This window comes from Euprymna scolopes, chromosome 45 (genome assembly GCF_053919585.1).
Source record: "Euprymna scolopes isolate OS-2025 chromosome 45, ASM5391958v1, whole genome shotgun sequence".
NCBI lineage: Eukaryota > Metazoa > Mollusca > Cephalopoda > Sepiida > Sepiolidae > Euprymna > Euprymna scolopes.
In genome coordinates, this window is record NC_136526.1 from 30,693,006 (window position 1) to 30,714,188 (window position 21,183).

The following is a 21,183-nucleotide window of genomic DNA, read 5'->3' on the forward strand; positions in this document are numbered from 1 at the left end:
AGAGACTCCTCAGTTCAGGTGACTCTTTTGAGCTTGTTGTAAGCCTCAAACGCACTCTCGGAAAATGCGGTCTTTAACCGATTTTCAATGCTCTCAACAATGGCCTGATCCGTCTCTCCCATTTCTAGATAGACCGCTAGAGCACTTCCTTCCAAATACATTGGTATAAACGTGGCTACATCCTCGATCTCCTGCAGCCTTGCCACCAACTTCAACTTGTTAAGCCACACAACCACGTCACCTTCTCCAGTAAATGGGCTCAGGATATCGCTGCTCAATCTTACTCGGTAACTCATTTTTATCACTGTGCCGAAATAGCTTGACATTAAATTTGAACTCAACCTCAGATCAAAAGTCTCAAACTCAAATCCAACTGTTCCCTTCTTCTCTGCACTTTCCACACTGACGCCCAAAATAAAGAAGACGGCTTTTCTAGAGAGACCCAACCACATCTCATTTGCATACCCCCTCCCCCCTCTCGTCACATCACGGTTTGGAACTCTGTCTAGGCAGGAGATGGTACTCTTAAGAGCTCCCCCTCCCCAGATCTCAGAGCAGTATTCCATCCTGGGTCAGAGCATGGCATCGAGTGAGATACTTTTTAGAACGGTAAAATTATTCTACCATTTTTTCCACTGATTCTGACAAAGGATCTGATGTAGAGCTTCAATTTCAGGCCAGTGAAGATCAGTCCAAGAAGTTTGTCAAAGCAAGGTGCTTCCTCAAAGGGCAAATCGGAATTTGAGCGTTGGTTGTGAAAATATAAACATTTTGTTTTGAATGTATTAAAACTACCAATTTTTACTCTATTGTATAACAGAATCAACGTTAGAAGAGTTAGAATCAAAAAGATTCTGGTCATTGCCGCCCTTTGAAGTGTTACCATAGATGGTATTATTATCTGCTTAGACGTCAACGAAAAATCTCAGAATGTGATTGGGGAGATCAGTGATGAAGATCAGGGGGGGGGGATGGGTCCAGGATTGATTCCTGAGATATGCATGAGCTTCAGATTTTTGCCTATTAACAACTATTTTAATAAATCTATTGGAGAGAACAAAATTGAGGGTTTACAGCAATACCATAACTGAAAATCTTGTGAAGTATGCATTTATGCCAAACCCTATCAAATACCTTGAATATGTCAAGAGCTATTGCTCTAATAACAAAGCCACTGTAGTAGCCGAAACTCACTACAATCACAGGACAGGAACAAATTCTCGTGGCTTGAGATTTGAAATCCATTTTCTTCCTGGTTTGTCCAATCACAAGCCAACTCTCAATCACGTGACTGAGTACATAAAAGGCGAAATCACAAACCTTTTTCCTCTTTCTCACTGGCTCCAGCTGGCAGCAAACTTCGCCTAAGGTCGACCATGAGTACAAGCTCACACATTTATTTCCACATGCGGTAACCAAATGAACATTCTTTATCATGCTACAAAACTACTCCCATCGATACACCTACACACACACACACCTATTACACTGAACAACTTTCTCTTTCTTTCTCCTTTAACCAACTTCCTATGTCCCGACGACTACTTACTATAAACACATGTAAACGGAAGTATTCTCTCCTCAACAAGCTGGCAATGTATTAATTCTATCTTTACGCACGAATACTGAACTCTCTTATACTAACCAGTTTCTCTTGTGTACATGCTACTAGAAAATATGACAAATATTACCTACAGCACATGAATTGTTGATCTCAGAATGAAATCCTACTGCATGTCTCTGGATAAGTTAACGTTTTTGAGGTGGTTGAAAATTTTTCTATTTATCACTAACTCAAGTAACTTACTCATGATGGAGATTGATTGATCTGTACTGAGAAGCATACTTTTAAATACTGGGCAGGTTGTTCCTGTGTTCCAAACAGCTGAGAAGCATCTCTTCACAAGGCAGCGTTTAAATAACTTGGTTAGCATAGGAGCCAGTTTCGGTTGCAGCTATTTGATCGCTATGATTGGAATGTTGTCAAGACAAGTTGCTTTGCTGGAATCAACGTTTCAGACAGAGATATGGATGTACCTATTTACTATGCCCCCCCACGGGACAGAGTTAGACACCAGGGTCGTTTTTTAACGTGGAGAAAAGGTACAAAAATAAAAATTGTCTCAGTCGTGAAGGATTTCTCCTCCACCGAAAGAGAACAAGAAATGGAAGTGCAGCATCTGAAGAACAGATACTACATTTTGATCTTTTCAGTCCTAAGAGAAAAATCAGGGGGTAAACGAGTTTGATCATTGTGGGTGGGGTTTAATGTGAAATTTTTGACAAAGAGTTTGGCTTTGTTATATGCTGACGTAATCAATTTTAATAATGATTTCTCTGTGCAATAGTAGCAACACATTCAAGAGTGTAGCATGGTTTGTAGTACTTAGTATTCTATAATCAAGAATAAAATTTTTGGAAAAAGATGTGATAGTATGGACCCACTACCACTGTACCCGCAGAGTATTAGGAAGTGATTTGCGTTTTTAGTAATCTATTTTCTTTTATGGAAGTGGTATTATTGGATTATTCAAAATACTGTTTTCATCTCTTATGTCATTTTCTCAACATTGCAGCCAATACAACCTCTGACCTTCATTCCTAAATCAGGAATAGATATTAAATTTCGGACTCAATTCTTTATTTAATCACTAGAGGTAGCTGACTTTTGTTCCAGCAACCATTTTTCTTGGATATGACCTTAAATTAAATCCGATGGTGAGACCCCAGTTTGTGGGCTTTGGGGAGTGTGGAGCCACCCTTTAATTGCCATTGCTCCCAGGTCTAATCTGACCCGGAGTGGTAGTACCTGTTAGGGTCCCAACTATGTGTTAAATAAAAAGTGACTCGAAAAAAACAAATATATTCTATTAAAAAATTGTTCTTCAAAATCACTGGATTCGACATTAAATAACCTGAAAATAGTTGATATGCCGTAAAACCAACCAACCAACCAACCAATCAACCATGATCGAGATGTCATAAAAGATAGTAATTTTATTCTTAGTATAATCTCCACTGAGCATCACACTTCCAACAAAGTTTTACTTAGAATTTATTACTCATAATTTTTTCCGTTATGTCACTGGATTTTGCACTTTCTAATCCTGAATCTGACAAGTGACACCTGAAGAAGATCAGGAGTTCAATCGGCCGAAACATTTTGCAAAGAACATCCAATATAAGAACAATCCAAATAACACAACTCATCAATACACATCTAAGAATTCCAATCAATAAAACATATTTCAAAACGAACATATAAATAATGGCAATTCTCATTGAAACCTTTTTGTTGAAATTTTAATAAAGAAATAATTTTTATTTATTTTTTATATACACACACACATTCAATATCTTGGCATTTAGTGAAAGGGACGCACTCTTTGACCAGCCTTTCTAAGGTCGCCACCTCCTTCCCTCATCTCCATCATTGTCATAATTCCCTCCCAGCAGTCACCTCCTCTTGCCCCTCTGGAGGGGTGGGAGTGAGAAAGGGAGGAAGAAAGAACCTTTGCCCATTTTCGTTAGTTCGTATTTGAATGGCATCTGACAAGTTGCAAGGCTTCGCAACTCTGTCAAGAAAAAAAAAGTTTTTGATGTTAAATAATTCCATTTGTATTTTTCTCCTTTAGGGAAAAATAGTATTTTCCTTTTCAGACAAGGCCTTACCAACTGGAAAACCTCTATTGATAGTTTCAATGTAATTTCATTCCCAGTTATAAAAAGGCGACACGGTCTTACAACTGGAAAAAACCAACAGAAGAAACTGATTGTGTTTTTCCCTTCTCTTTTTTTCTTTCATTTTGTTACCATGGAAAATGGATTTTGGTGACGTCCCCAAAATTATCAATTATAATAGACAGCAGAAAATAATTATCCTCTCAAACAAACAAATCCATACTTTTTTTTTTGAGTCTTTGCTTTGGCCAGATATATTATCCAGCTGTTATTACTTTTGATAGCATAATCAAGAGAAGTTGTACTTCTTGTATATGACCACTGCACTGCAAATGGGATCTTTCCATGCTGGGACTGTTGTAGAACCAATAGTAATACCCCCATCCAGTCTTCCTCCCACTCCTCTCCCATAACCCTACTTCCGGTTTCGGGCTCACCGCCAAGCAGTTCCGGTTTGTAAGACTAGAAAATAAACGCGTTTCATTCCAGTCTCTCAGTGTTCTAGTTAATCACTAATCATCAGCACATGTAAATAATACAACATGGTGTTAGAAGTGGTTACATGTAACTAGATATCTACGGTTATAGTAGAGGAAAAAAAAATTTAAACAAAAAAGAGAAGAAAAAAAACGAAAACCAATCGACCCATCAGTCCACGTGCGAACGCGACACAGGAACTCAAAAACGTTGTGTCATCACGGTGTAAAGTGAACTAACGAAATACACGCGTCAACTGAATAACTCAACAACAAGGAAATAAACGAAGTCACAGACTGAGGAATAAAAGTAATAGAAAAAAAACACAAATAAAGACAAGACACGACACAAGGTAGGCGATTCGATATTGTTATTATTTTTTATAAAAGCAAACAAATACCGTACGCCAATCAGACACTTTTATGAATAAAAAAAAAAATTCTTATTTCTTCGGGTGCTAATTCCTTATAAACAAGATGCCCATGCAATAAAGGCTGGGAAAGAATATTATAACAAATGCTATTTTTGTGGGAAAAGCCATTACAGAGGCGAATGCCCAGCAAAAGGGAAAACTTGTGGGAAGTGCAGGAAGACGGGAAATTTTGCAGTCGCTTGCCACACCAGAGACACAAAAGATTCAACTTGGAAACAAGACAGGCCCCCAAGAGCAACAAGAAACCCAAGAAACAGAAACGCCCATAATATTACAATGCAGAGCGATGAGGAAGATGACCACTCACCAACAGAGGTATATTTCCATACCATATCAGGGCCAAAAATAACAAAATCCCATGTCCCAGCAGATGCTAGAGAGGCATATGCAGACTTGAGAATAGGGAACAAAAAATCACAAATAAAAATAAATGCGAAGGTGGACACAGGAGCCATGAGCAACCTTATCCCATGGGAGTGTTACAAACAACTCAAACATGTGCAACTTCTAAACACTCCAATCAAACTATTTGCCTTCGGTGGTGTCCCAATCGACCAAGTGGGTATATGTCACCTAGGAGTCAGATATGGCGACAAATTTATGAGTGCCAACTTCCACGTGGTAAAAAGCAGGGGACCCGCACTACTTGGCCTCTAGACTTCTAGAAAACTGGGACTAGTTACCCTTAATTTTACAATAGGGACCAATACAGTGGAGCATGACCACACCGATTCAACTGCAGTGCAGCAACACATGCAAAACCAGAAGGAGACATGAAAGAAAGAAAGCGCATACTGAGAGAGTTTTCTGACGTGTTCAAGGGCATCGGGTGCCTGCCAGGGGAGTACAGCATTAAGATTGACCCGTCAATACCTCCAGTAAGACACTCACCCCGGCGGGTGCCAATTGCTTTAAAAGAGAAATTCAAAGCAGAGCTAGATTCCCTTGTAGCCCAGGATATAATAACTCCCGTAACAAAACCGACATCCTTCGTCAACTCCTTTGTGTGTGTCACAAAACCCAATGGATCTGTCAGGCTATGCCTGGATCCTAAAGATCTAAACAAGGCGGTGTTGCAACCACATTTTGTCACACCGACATTTGAGGAAATCATCTCCAGACTCCATGGAGCAAAATGGTTCTCAATAGTCGACGTGAAATCTGGCTACTGGAACATGAAACTGGATAAGAAATCAAGAGAACTAACCACTTTCATCACCCTTGAAGGACGCTATATGTTCAAGCGCTTCCCAATGGGAGTTAAGAGCGCACAAGACGAATTTCAGCGAGCTATGTTTGATGCCTTTGGAGACATCAAGAATGTTCTCTCAATATCAGATGACACTGTTATTGTCAAATTTGAGGAGGATGGCAGCGATCATGACAAAGCGCTCAAGGAACTACTAGAAAGAGCTCGGTCTAAGAACTGCAAGTTCAACCCAGACAAATTAGTGGTCCGCGCACAAGAAATTTCTTTTTTTGGACATGTCATATCAAGGGATGGAGTGAAACCAGACCCAAAGAAGATAGACGCGATCGTTCAGATGAAACCACCAAAAGATGAAAAACAACTAACAAGCTTTCTTGGGCTAGCAAATTACTTGAACAAATTTTCACCACATCTGGCAATGCTGACCAAGCCGCTCCGAGACCTTCTGTCGACAAAAACGCAGTTCATCTGGACAGAACAGTAACAGATGGCATTCAACAACATAAAAGAGGAAATAGGAAAAGCAATTGTGCTCAAATATTTTGACCCAAGTAGACGCATCATCAGCTGGACTGGGCGCAGCCCTCATTCAAAATGGAATACCAGTCGCTCTAGCAAGCAAAACCCTGTCAGGGCCAGAAACAAGATACTCCAACATAGAACGTGAAATGCTAGCAGTGGTCTTTGGATTGAAGAAATTTCATCACTATGTATGGAGCCAAGCAGTGACAATACAAACAGACCACAAACCACTAGAATCAATAGCCTTAAAGAATCTGGCTAATGCACCACCAAGGCTAGCAAGAATGTTACTCAAAATCCAGGGCTATGACTTCACAGTTAAATACAATCCAGGAAAGTCTATCCCAATAGCCGACTGCATGTCCAGGGTATCACCAAGACCAGGGGAACCAATCAGAGATGTAGACATCAACATACATCTACTTAACGCACACCTCAATGCATCTCCAACTCGCCTGCAAGATATCAAGGCAGAAACATTCAAGGACCCAGTACTACAAGAGCTCACCAACACCGTTACGTCGGGATGGCCAGCAAATAGATCCAACTGCCACCCTCATATACAAGCTTTCTGGAACTATAGGGACGAAATTGGACTCCAGGCTGGGATACTCCTTAAAGGCAATAAAATAATTATACCTCCCTCACTTCAATTAGACATCCTACAACAACTACATTCGTCTCACCAAGGGATAGAGAAAACACGTTTACTGGCTCGAACAGCAGTTTTCTGGGTCGGTATCAACAAGGACATAGAAGAACTAATTAGAGACTGTTCTACATGTCAGAAGTACCAACCCAGTATCCCATCAGAAACACTACACCAGCATGAAACCCTTTCTAACCCATGGCAGTATATCAGTACAGACATCTTTGATATGGAAGATAAGGAATTCTTTCTAATGGGAGACCATTACAGCTGCAGCCCATTCATACGGCGTCTCCACTCCACCACATCAGCCGCAATAATTCGACAAATGAAACTCCTGTTTGAAGAACGTGGTGTCACAGAGGTGGTATACAGTGACAATGGGCCACAGTATTCCAGTACAGAGTTTGCAGATTTTGCCAAATCCTACAACTTCAAGCACACTACCTCGTCACAACACCACCCCCGGTCAAATGGATTCGCAGAGAGGATGGTGGGTATCTGTAAAAAGCTATTGTTGAAAGCTCGAGAGACAAACACAGAAGCCACTTAGCAATGATGGCTTACAGGGCCACACCGCTATCAGCTCAAATCAAATCCCCAGCAGAGTTACTGAATGGGAGACCCATGAGGACCCCACTGATATCGAAACAACAACTAGGAGATGAACAAACAAAGGTAGAGCTTGAGAAAAACAAAGAAGAAACAAAAAAATGGTACGACCGAAAGAATAGCCACCAACACACAGAGTTACAGACCAGTCAACAGGTTTATGTTCAAGACAAAAGAACCAGACTCTGGGAACCCGGAAAGATTGTACAGATTGCTGATGAGCCAAGGTCATACCAGGTGAAACTTGCAAGTGGTGTAATACATCGTAGAAACAGACAGTCATTAAGGCCAACAAAGGGCAAGGCAGCCAATATGAAGTGTCAGCACCAACTGAAAACTTGTTGCGGAACACACAGAGTTCCTTATCTTCACAACGCTATTCCAGCACAAAACCCAAGGCAAACTTATGGTCACCTATCAACCATCCCAAGGACACATCCATCAGTTCCATCGACGCCTGCCAAACCACGCAGATCAAGCAGGCCGAGCAAACCTATACAGAGACTCGACCTGTGACACATAACAAACGATCTATTACCCCCTCCCCACTGACCGTCCCCAGACCATCACAACCCAATAACTTCTCCTTCAATAGAAAGGGAGATGTTGTAGAACCAATAGTAATACCCCCATCCAGTCTTCCTCCCACTCCTCTCCCATAACCCTACTTCCGGTTTCGGGCTCACCGCCAAGCAGTTCCGGTTTGTAAGACTAGAAAATAAACGCGTTTCATTCCAGTCTCTCAGCATTCTAGTTAATCACTAATCATCAGCACATGTAAATAATACAACAGGGACATATACCGAAAGTACATTTTGGTATATGTCCCATATTTGTACAGTTGGGCAGATTAATTTTTAAGAGAAAGAACAATCCTGAAAAAAAAAAAAAATGAAAACACTTGAAGGTAATGTCTAGAAAGCTTTGAAAGTTGTAAGTTTAAATTTCCAAAACAAAAGTACTTTCACCTTGTTCTCTACAACGACAGAAAATGGGAATATGTATAGCTGCTCGAGATGTGCCCTCTGACAGCAAGTCTCTATCTCCAAGTTCTTCAGGGGCCCAAATAATGCCAGCTCCCAATTCTCCAACAGCAGATCCAATATCTAAGATGGTTGCTTCCTCTTCAGTTGCTGAGATAAACACTGTTACCAGTCATACAGAATCAAGCAAAGACGAATGGACATTATCCAAACATGCTAAACTAAAAGACATTTGACATTTTTAACATTTTTGAGTGAAAAATGGCTGGTACCGTATCAGCATATGCCACATGTCAAAATTTTGCAGATTCAATAAAGCCTGTGGTTTTTAGTAAATATCCAGTTATGGAGTGTTCTGGTCATGTAAAAATATATACTAAAATCAATATGTACACCTCATGCCGGTGTGACTTTGTCCATCTAGAATATCTGCCAATAATTACTAAGCATGTAATATTTGACAAAATGTCATTTGTCCTCCATGTTCCTACCCATTTTTCTTGATAAATAAAGATTATTACTTCTTGATAAATAATACTTCTTCAGATCTTGCTTGTCATGAGATCTCTTACAGTTAATTATTACGTTGTAATTGGCCAACAAAATATCCTTTCATTTGTTTGGAAATTAATGTTTTGAATTTTGAAGGATTTTTTTGCTGCTACGCAGTCATTAATCGACTTAATCAGTGGAATTTGGCTTTAAACTGGCTGGTAGTATTTCATAGTCTATTAATAATGCTCTAATGTTTTAGTTGGCTGATAGAGCTTTAAAAAAAAACATTTTTTGTGAGCTGCAAAAACCTATTCGGCTCAGTTCTGGGTATATTTGTTTGCTTTTGTAGTTGTATGGGTTGCTTTTTCAGTTTGAGCTTTTATTCACGTGTAATTCTCAGAAATCTGGATTTTATTTTATTTTTATGTATTTTTAATAACAGGAATGTTTATTTCAGCTACATATGTAACATATGTAGATATGTTACATATGTACATATGTTACATAATTGAGGTCTGTGAGGTCTTCATGTTTATATTGCTTTGGTTACATTAGGTTCTTTGTTTCTATTTTGGTGTTTATCCAGAGGAAGTATTTTGTTGCTAATGTACAGTCCAGCTGCAGGTGTGACGTTATTTAGCTGCCTAAGGTCTATTTATTCTGGAACAAGCCTTATAAGTGCAGTATTTACTTTGATGATCAATGATTTAAAGAATCTTCAGGCTTGTATTTTAGGTAACCTAGGCCTTTCTTCCATGCTCATATTGTTGACTTTTTCTATTGTGTTACATTTTCTATTTCCAATTGCTCATCATCTGGTTCTTAAAGCAAAACACAAGATGGAGTTTTTCTTGGTGAGGAAGTTATTTCACATGTTGATGGGGATGGAGATGTGTAATCTGCTTTATAGTGACAGTGAGGTGGTGGAGAGGATCCTGTAGGTATTTGGGTTCCTGATATGGAGTTATGCACTTCTGCTGGATTTTGCATTCATTTTTTTGTTTTATTTTACTTCTGCATGTGCATAGTAAAGATTTTTGTGAACAGGCTGAACTAAACACTGCTAGAATATATATATATATATATATATATATATATATATATATATATATATAGGGGTTTAACTTAGACATTTTCTACAGAAGTTCTCAGAAGAAAAAATAGAACCATAACTCACTGTACATTTTTAAAATTGCTGAAATATAGATCCACACACACTTTACAAGCATACGATTTTTAACAATGTGCGTCCATAAGTAAAACATAAGATGAGAATGTTGTAAAAGTGCTGCACACTTCAGAAACAAAGTTTTTCAATTTTCTTTAATTTAATATTGTTTTAAAATGCGTTTTATCATAATACTAAGGGACACAAATCAGCACAAGATTCTTTATAACACTGTCAACACAGGTAATTTTAATTTTAAAAGATCAGCTAGTTTTTTACGATTGTGCTTGAATTCAAGACACTTGACTATCCCTAGCAACGTTTTTATCAGTGTGCCTTCACAGAGAAGTTTTCAATTCAACATATTCTTTAATGTACTTTGACACATATACATCAGATATAAGCATTGTCGACGGTATGTCGCGGCATGTGCCTTTTTAAATCAGAATTATATAAAAAAGCTGCACCACACACTTCACAATTATAAGTTATTTTTATCAGTGTGTTTCTGCATGTGGATTTTTAGTTTAGCATTTTGTGAAAATGCCGAGCCACAAACTTCACACACATGTGGTTTTTCACCGGTGTGTGTTCGCAGGTGAGTTTTTAAATTTGAACTATACGAAAATGATGCGTTACAAATTTTGCACACATAAGGTTTTTCACCAGCGTGGTTGTGCATGTGGACTTTCAACTGATATTTTCTTGAAAATGCTGCATCACATAATTCACATGGATAAGGTTTTTCACCAGTGTGTTTGCGTATGTGGATTTTTAAATCATAACTAGTCGAAAATGCTGAGCTACATTGTGAACAAGCATAGGGTTTTTCACCTGTGTGTTTTTGTATGTGAATTTTTAACTGAGAAGTTTGTGTAAATGTTGAGCCACACACTTCACAAGTAAAAGGTTTTTCATCAGTGTGTATGCGCAGGTGAGTTTTTAGACTAGAATTATATGTAAATGCAGAGCTACAATATTCACACACATAAGGTTTGTCACCAGTGTGGTTTTGCACATGCATGTTAAACTGATATTTTTTTGAAAATGCTGCGTCACATAATTCACAAACATAAGGTTTTTCACCAGTGTGTTTGCGCATGTGGTTTTTTAGATCATAACTTGTAGTAAATGCTGAACTACATAGTTCACAAATAAAAGGTTTCTCACCAGTGTGTATGCGTACATGGTTTTTTAGATGAGAGATTTGTGAAAATGATGAGCCACACACTTCACAGGGATAAGGCTTTTCACCTGTGTGTGTGCGTAGGTGAGTTTTTAAGTTAGAACTATTCGAAAACGCTGAGCTACACACTTTACAAGCATATGGCTTTTCACCAGTGTGTTTTCGCATGTGTCGTTTCAGATCAGACCTCTTTGTAAATGCTGAACCACACACTTCACACACATGAGGTTTTTCTTTGGAATGCTTCTGCGTGTTGATTTCATCTTGTGAATTTGGTGAAAGTGTTGAGCTACACAATTGACAAGCAGAAGTTTTTAAATACGGATTGTACGAAAAGGCAGAGCCACATGCCTCACACACAAGAGGTTTTTCATCAGGGTGTTCCTCCATATTGATTTTTACTGAGTTTACCGAAAATGTTTTTTCAACACGATTCATACAAGGTTTATGAATAAGTTGAAACAAACTTCATTTGCATAGTTTTTTTCTTCAGTTCTTATAGATGCAGCGACCATTTTCTGAGATCAACACTTATTTCTCTATGAGGATTATGATGTAATAATGTTCTATCAAGAAATTCTTTGATTCTCAAACACTAATTTAGCAAATCAGTAAAGGACACTCTTGCAGATTTGCTTTTTGTTTCATAATTTTTGTTTATTTGCTTTGGTAGAATATTTAGAAAAGAACTAGAAGCTAGTGTTTCGCCAAGTCTACTGATCTTATTTGGATTTCAAATCTATATTTAGTGAGGGTTTACTTGTAGAGTGAAATAGCAAAAACCCTAATTCAAACTATTACACATTCAGTTGATCACTTTAATTTACACACTCGGTGCATGTGTGTATCAGTGTTTTGAAATTGTAATGCGTTGAGTTTGTTTCATTATTATTGTACAGTTACATTTTCTGAAATGTCATTTTATTTTCTTTACCAAAACAGCATTCTTATTTCGTATAAATTATAAAATCCATTGGTTTTAATCCTGTAAAAAAATAAGATATATTAGTAAACAAACCATTTTATATCGACAAAAATATAACAAATTTCTTTACATATTTGAAACATTATCATGAATTTTATTAGTGTGATATTTGCTCCAATAGACAATAACAGCATTTCCATGAGTACATTATGCTTTTATTATGCTAATATTTTAGTCGACTTAATACATCTTGACACATGACACTAAACCAAAATCTGATATTTAGGTTTTTTTATACATAAACTGAACACACACATTAAAGTCTCATAAAAAATATTATAAAATCGATATAATTAATATCATAAACCAGAGAAAATCATTCATAAGCGTTTTAGTTAAAATAACAATGACCAAATGTTTTTAAAGAAAATCAGCCAATTGTAATTAAAGCGCACTATCAATAGAAAGCAATAAGGAAAAAAAAAATAATCTGAACATTGTGCCATGAAAACGGATCACATGACCTAATGTCACTAAACGTGGGACGAATGTAGCACAATGATAAAGATTCATTTTGGAAGATCCCAGCTTTCCATATTTGTTAGTCTTGTACCAAATATTCCTTGTATACCCGTAGACAAGAATGTTTCAAAATGTATTATAAAGATGACAAATACAGCAATTCTTCACTTAACTCAAGTTGACAGTTTGTTGAGAAAAAAAAACAAAGTGAAAATGGTCACTGATTTTAATGCTGATGAATTTTCGTATTGCAGACTATTATCCTCATCTTTCTTAGTTGTTGTTTCATGACGTTTCGGCCAACTATCCCTGTGGCCTTCATCAGGTGGTAACTGCAATGGAATAGGAACTCCGAATCTTCTGCATCCTTAACAATTATTGCCTTCTCTGTTGTCATCTCAACACATTTAAGCCAAGTAAGCCTTTGTGGCCCATGGCACAGTCAATAGAGACATTGAATCTCTTTGGTTCTAGGTGAGAATTGTCTAAAGATAGCGGTTTCAATCCTATCCTGGCCAGAAGCTTACTTGGCCAAAACGTGGTGAGGCGACAACAACTATGGAAGGCAGTCATTGCTGAGAATGCAGTTAGGAGATTCAAAGTTCCTATCCCATCATGGTTACCACCAAACGAAGGCCAGGGAATAGTTGGCCGAAACGTTGTGAAACAACTATGAAAGAAGAGGATAATAGTCCGCAATAAATAAATAATACTCATCTCAATAATTTCAATTAAAATAATATATAGTTCAAAATGGTTAGATTAATGCTGATAACAACAAAATGTATATTCATGTATCTCGGTTTTTCTCTCTTTTCTCTCTCACCTCTATTTCTCTCCATGTCGCTTTTTTATGAAGAAAAGATAATTCAATTGAAACTTGGACTCTATCCATGGCAAACATAAAAGGCAGTTGAAAATTGACCCTTGATGGCAATGAAACATGGGTGCCAACTCTTGCATTCTAAGATGCCCCCACAATTGATAAAATGAAATTATATTTTTATTAAAAACATGCTTTTTAATAAAAATATTTCATTTTTTCTATCACTAGCTAATTCATAAAACGTTCAATTCTAGTAGAATGGTCCCTTTCATTAATGACAAGAACCTGTAGACAAGACCCATGAAGATGACATCCAATATTTTATCTTTCTATTGATCCCTTTATCTAAGGGATATAATATCATGTCTCTACACTTTATTTTTCTGGGGAGCTGGTTGCTATGCCCTGCATGTATGTCCCTAGAATATGCAAAACCAAATTACTCTTCCCAGCAACAGGTCACGTTATAATAAATATAAGCTTTTTCTATAAATGTTGACTACCACAAACATATATGCACATGTAATTCTTGGAAATATCGATTTTATTTTATTTTGATGTATTTTTGATAACAGAAATGTTTATTTCCACAAATAATCCAGCCATATATGTTACATAATTGAGGTCTGTGAGAATATGGAGATGAGTAACCGATTTTCATATATTGAGACCTTCATGTTTCAATAGTCTTTAATCATCTAGAGTTGTTTCCTATCCTTGAGGTGAACAGGCTTCAATTCTTTAATCGTATTCCCGAGGTCTTCTTTTACCTTTAATTATTAACTATCTTGCACCATTCATAATGGTGAAGATGGTCAGATTAACAATAATACACGTTACTTGATTAAAAGTAAATTGTGTTCCTTTTGAGATTTTTGTGACAAAAGAGTATGTGTACACAGGTGTATCTGTAAATGTATTTTTGTAAAAATTGGCGAAATACTTCAAAAACATAAGTTTTTTGATTTTCATATCAGTTTGTTCAAGCTGGAGGTGGAGCATCCTACCGGATGTCAGACATTCATCTGCTGTTTCCTATATTCCAATCTAGAGAATTTTTTTAAGATTCTAACAGTCTCTTTGAATGCAAATGTGGGAATCTTTCTTACACTTGACTCACCGGGTATATTTGCCAGTTCATTTTTGAAATGCCTTTTCATGACTCTTGTTCTTCCTGTGATTATTTAATTCTACATCATTATTTAATTATATTTTGTTTCATTTTATTTCAAAGTTTGCAAAAATCAACGCATGATCTCTAAAATGCATTCCATTTAATCTACTTTACATATCAAAAGTTAAGTTAGTACAAAAGGTTAATATTAATTTTCCTCTCTTCAATTGACTAATTAAATATGTTATAATATAACGTTATTTGAGTCTTTCCAACATATTTGATTCCAGAGCAAGAATACATCAAGCCTGGCAAATTATCCAGCTTAGTAGTTCAACATAACTTGAAAATGTTCCATTTATTCATATAAGCCATACTTAGGTTAGCCATACTGAGGAGTTCTTATTTGGTCTGCTAATACTTTGTGATTTGGAATATTTAGTCAGAGTTTACTTGTAATGAAAAGTATACTCATGCAGGGTTGTTCCCACAAATCCTTGTACAGAGAGACTTCAGAAACTCAGGGACAGTGTTTAGTAGGCATTCAAGATCTCTCCAGTAGCCATTCATTTTTTTTTTAATTTTCGTATTTTGAAGGTTGTAACTTTGAGGGGCAGTCAAACCAGCTGCCAACATTCCCCTGCTTTTTACTGAAACCAACCAAGAGCTCTTTTAGTATCCTCGTTGTTCGCTTGGTGCAATTGTCTGGATCTCTTTTATACTTGGTTCACCAGGAATATCAGTTAGGTAGGACTTAAGGTTCTTCTTCATAAGCCATGTGGCACCTATAATGATATGATTGATATCTTCCTTCGATTCCAGTTACCTTTTATATCATACATGAGACTTTGATATTTGGTCTGTTTCTCCCTTTCAGCTGTGTTCAGCCTTCCATCATTAGGGACACTCAACCAAGGTTGCCACTCTCTCCGACTTGTTCCATATAACTATATCAGGTTTGACAGCAGCATTTTTAAGGTAGGTGGCTGTAGGGATTAAATGGTTGTAATATATGGTACATTTCCAACTGTTCTTTTTTTATTGCATTTTCACCCCAAACAAGGCACATTGCCACTTTGTTGTAGGGGGCTACTATCAGGTACATAAGCATCAGGGGTACTGTGTAGGGAGTTGGGCAGCAAGATGTCAGTTCACGTTACACTTGAACTTTTGCATGTCAGTAGAGTTGGAGAAGTAGGGACCCAGAAAGCAATTCCAAAGTCCAGCGGTTCTGGGGAAGAAACTACTGGAGTAAAAGGCTCTCTTTACATCTAGGGATCTCAACTGTAAAGGAGTGGGATTTTGCTGCTTGTCAGGTTTGTCGGGGGTATTTACATCGACGGCCACAAGTGCTTACACAAGTTCTTTCAGATTGATGTTCCCAGGACTTGCTACTATACTGGATGTTTAATTTTTTACAGGACATACCCCATAATGTCTCGCTGTATAGTAGCTGTAACCCAAAAGAACTTTGCAACTTGATACCAGATGACTCACACTTTCCAATTCTGTATGGCAGAACCTGCATTTGTTGTCATTCAGTATGTAGCCGCATGTGTATAGTAAAGATTTTTGTGAAAACGTTGAACCAAACACTACATGAATATAAGGGTTTTACTTTTACATTTTGCTATAGAAGTTGTCAGAAGTAAAAATAGGACTAATACACGGTTTCTCTATGAGATATATAGAACCCTAACTCAGTGTACATTTTTAAAACATTGGAGAAATGTGGATCTACACACACACACACTTTACAAGCAGACAATATTTGGCAGCATGAGTCCACATGTAAACCAGGAGTTGAGAATGTTGTAAAAATGTGGTGCTGCACACTTCAGAAACAGTTTTTCAATTTTCTTTATTTAATATTGTTTTAAAATGTGTTTTATCATAATACAAATAAACACAAATCAGCACAAGATTCGTCATAAAATTGTGAAAACGAGTAATGTTTCAAATTTCATATCCGAGACACACTTTTTAAAGTTGTGCCTTCAGTGCAATATTGAAGTCAAAACATATTGTAATTTCTTGCAACGTTTTTATCAGTGTGCCTCCATAGAGATGTATAAAATTCAACATATTTTTTAATGTACTTTGCAACGCATATATCAGACATAAACATTGTCGACAGTATGTCGCGGCATGTGCCTTTTTAAATCAGAATTATATGAAAAGGCTGCACCACACACTTCACAATTAAAAGGTTTTTTACCAGTGTGTTTTTGCATGTGGATTTTTAGTTTAGATTTTTGTGAAAATGCTGAGCCACAAACTTCACACACATGTGGTTTTTCACCGGTGTGTGTTCGCAGGTGGGTTTTTAAATTTGAACTATATGAAAATGATGCATTACAAATTTCACATAGATAAGGTTTTTCACCAGTGTGATTTTGCAAGTGGATTTTTAACTGATATTTTCTTGAAAATGCTGCGTCACATAATTCACATGGATAAGGTTTTTCACCAGTGTGTGTGCGCATGTGGATTTTTAAATCATAACTAGTCGAAAATGCTGAGCTACATTGTGAACAAGCATAGGGTTTTTCACCTGTGTGTTTTTGCATGTGAATTTTTAACTGAGAATTTTGAGTAAATGTTGAGCCACATACTTCACAACTAAAAGGTTTTTCATCAGTGTGTGTGCGCAGGTGAGTTTTTAGATTAGAACTATATGAAAATGCTGAGCCACAAAATTCACACACATGAGGTTTGTCACCAGTGTGGTTTTGCATATGCATTTTTAACTGATATTTTCTTGAAAATGCTGCGTCACATAATTCACAAACATAAGGTTTTTCACCAGTGTGTTTGCGCATGTGGTTCTTTAGATCATAACTTTTGGTAAATGCTGAACTACATACATCACAAGTAAAAGGTTTCTCGCCAGTGTGTGTGCGTATATGGTGTTTTAGATGAGAGATTTGTGAAAATGATGAGCCACACACTTCACAGGAATAAGGCTTTTCACCTGTGTGTGTGCGTAGGTGAGTTTTCAAATTAGAACTATTTGAAAACGCTGAGCTACACACTTCACAAGTATATGGCTTTTCACCAGTGTGTTTTCGCATGTGTCGTTTTAGATCAGAACTATTTGAAAATGCTGAACCACACACTTCACACACATGAGGTTTTTCTCCGGCATGCTTCTGCATGCTGGTTTTTACTTGGAAGTTTTGTGAAAGTGTGGAGCTACACAACTGACAAGCAAAAGTTTTTAAATACGGATTATACGAAAAGGCAGAGCCACACGTCTCACACACAAGAGGTTTTTGATCAGGGTGTTCCTCCATGTTGATTTTTAAACGAGTTTCCTGAAAACGTTCATCTACACAATTAGCCAAGTTTTTTTATGTCTGCTCGTGATTTTTTAATTGAGGAAATCCTGAGATGCACACTTCAAGTCTGTGTGTATTATGACTTTGAAATTGTAACTTTTGTAACAGCTTAACCACAGACTTCACAGACATTAGGTTTTTAACTTTTCTGTATGTGAGTGTTTGCATACACCCCATAATTGAAAGCTTCATATGTTGAGTTCATTTCATTAATATTATTGTACAGTTACATTTTCTGAAATGTCATTTTATTTTCATTTACCAAAACAGCATTCTTATTTCGTATAAATTATAAAATCCATTGGTGTTTATCCTGTAAAAAAATAAGATATATTAGTCAAGAAAACAATCTATATCGACGAAAATATTGCTATTTTGTTTAAATATTTAAACATTGTAATTTTTATTTTATTAGTGTGAAACTGGCTCCAATAGACAATAGCAGTTTTTTCATGAGTAAATTAGGCTTTTATTATTATATTATATTATTATGCTAATATTTTCATGAGTAAATTAGGCTTTTATTAGGCTAATATCTTAATTAAATTAGGCTTTTATTATGCTAATATTTTAATTAAATTAGGCTTTTATTATGCTAATATTTCAATTAAATTAGGCTTTTATTATGCTAATATTTTAATTAAATTAGGCTTTTATTATTATGCTAATATTTTAATAAATTAGGCTTTTATTATGCTAATATTTTAATTAAGTTAGGCTTTTATTATTATATTATATTATTATGCTAATATTTTCATGAGTAAATTAGGCTTCTATTAGGCTAATATTTTAAATTAAGCTTTTATCATGCTAATATTTTAATTAAATTAGGCTTTTATCATTATATTATATTATTATGCTAATATTTTCATGAGTAAATTAGGCTTTTATTAGGCTAATATTTTAAATTAAGCTTTTATTATGCTAATATTTTAATTAAATTAGGCTTTGATTATGCTAATATTTTAATTAAAATAGGCTTTTATTATGTAAATATTTTAGGCGACTTTATACATATTGATATATGACACTAAACTAAAATGTAATACTCTCAGGACAATCGATTGTAATTTTACAATAAAATGAATTTTAACGTACTGTCAGGTCTTGAAATTGAATGAGTATTTCCTGTTAAAGTTTGGCGAGAAGGAACCATAGATTGGAGCTCAGTCGAGCACTTGCCATGAAAATAATGAGAAAGCAAAGACAAACTTGCAACATCTCTTCTGTGAGAAAGAGGTTGCAGGAAAGAGAAAACATCTATGAAGCCTATTTTGAAATCTTCCAAGGCAGGACAAGTCCTTTCTAGCAGCTCCTGCCCAGATATGGCAACAGTACACCATCCTTGGACGTATCTGGCTCTAATATAGATAGAGAGTTGCATTAGCAGTGAAATATCTACTAAATCGATAGAAGAATCCCACCATTTTTCCAGCTGCCTTGGGAACGGATTTGATGTATGTGTTCCATTTTAGATCAAGAGTAAAGGTCAAGCCCAGAAGCTTGTCAAAACATGAGGCCTTCCCAAGACGAGAGCCTTCATTTAAATTGATGCCAGATGAGGACTGGAGTGTTGATGATGTCAAGATAAAAGCTTGGTTTTAGATACATTAAAAGTAACTAGCTACCTCTTTCCCCATTGTTTCACTTGCTCAAGATCAGAGGAGAGAGAATCCAAGAGAACTTGGTCATTTATGGTCTTTGATGTTCTACCATAGATGGGAGTGTCATCAGCATAAATGTCTACGAATGAAGTAAGGATGTGATTTGGAAGATCATTAATGTAGATCAGGAAGAGAGTTGGGCCCAGGATGGACCCCTGAAAGGGGGTGGGGGCCTTTAGTCTTTGACAGACTAGATACCCATGAAGGGGTGCCAGCATGCAAAATTTTTGTGGCAGTGGGCACGCAAACTCCAACCACACCTCTCCTGAGTTCACATTGTTAAATACCAGTGACAAGTGAAGTGCATGTTCAGGATGGCTGAAAAAAAAAAGATCATTCCGCCCAGCAGCGCAAAGCTCTACTGAGTGCCAATATGGCAGAGGTATCTTAAAAGTAAGGATGCCAGCATTAATACTGTGATATCATAACTGTAATCTCTTAATGTATATGACCATACGTTGGGCAAAGCAGGGGAAGGTAGAGTGGTAGCCCTAGATATATCTAAGGCTTTTGGCAGGGTTTGACACAATGGTTTTCTCAGGAAAATTAGATCATACGGTATTACTGGATGAATATCTAACATAATTAAATCCTTCTTAAATAAAAGAATCCAGGTTGTTTTACATACACAATATGATATTAATAAAGGTATACTTCAGGGGTCGATCCTTGGATCTTTATTATTCCTAGTATTAATGACTTCACTGATAAAATTGTCTGTGAGATGGGTATATTTGCTGATGACACCACACTCTATAACAGGTATAAAGAGAAAACGAATGAACACATATCTAAGGGAATGTCAGAAGCATTAGAGGAAGACCTCCAATCTTTCAAACTCCTTGGCTTAACGTCTACAGGGAACATAACCTGGAACAGATACATTGAGAGCATTGCCAGGGCTGCTGTGAGGAAAGTGTGCTCTTTCTACTGTGCTAGAAAGTTACTTACATTTGAAAGTATCCTATATCTTCACAAGGGCACTATTCACCCATGTATGGAGTATTGTCGTCACATTTGAGCTGGTGCATTTGCTACTAGTTTTTCACTCCTGGACAGGGTTCAAAAGAGTCATCAACCTGATAGGTTCTGAACTGGCATCTAAGCTTCAGCTTCTGACCCATCGACAAAATGTTGTATCTCTCTGCCTGTTTTATAAGTATTTTAATGGTGGATGCTCCGACAAATTATAAGCCCTTGTACCCCTCTCAACATTAATACCCTAGACAAACCCGACAAGCAGCAAAATCTCACCCCTACCCAGTGGAGATATCTAGATGTAATAAGCCCTTCTACTCTAATAGTTTCTTCCCCAGAACTGCTAGATTTTAGAACTTCCTTCCGGGTTCCTACTTTCCCAATTGTACTGACATGC

The 21,183-nt window shown here is 36.8% G+C and overlaps 1 protein-coding gene across 2 annotated transcripts in view; it reads right to left on the reverse strand.

Annotated features, from left to right (window-relative positions):
* Positions 1-10,240: 10,240 nt before the first annotated feature.
* Positions 10,241-21,183, reverse strand: part of LOC145269345 (uncharacterized) — a 45,431-nt gene continuing 34,488 nt past the window's right edge. The window contains exon 2 of one of the 2 annotated variants that reach the window (XM_080125046.1): positions 10,241-12,401. In XM_080125046.1, coding sequence (XP_079981172.1) covers positions 10,712-11,854 — 1,143 coding nt within the window. In that variant the 5' untranslated portion in view covers positions 11,855-12,401 and the 3' untranslated portion in view covers positions 10,241-10,711. Of the gene's footprint in view, positions 12,402-12,472; positions 18,458-21,183 lie in introns of those variants that run through there. The other variant, XM_080125045.1, reaches the window with a different exon arrangement.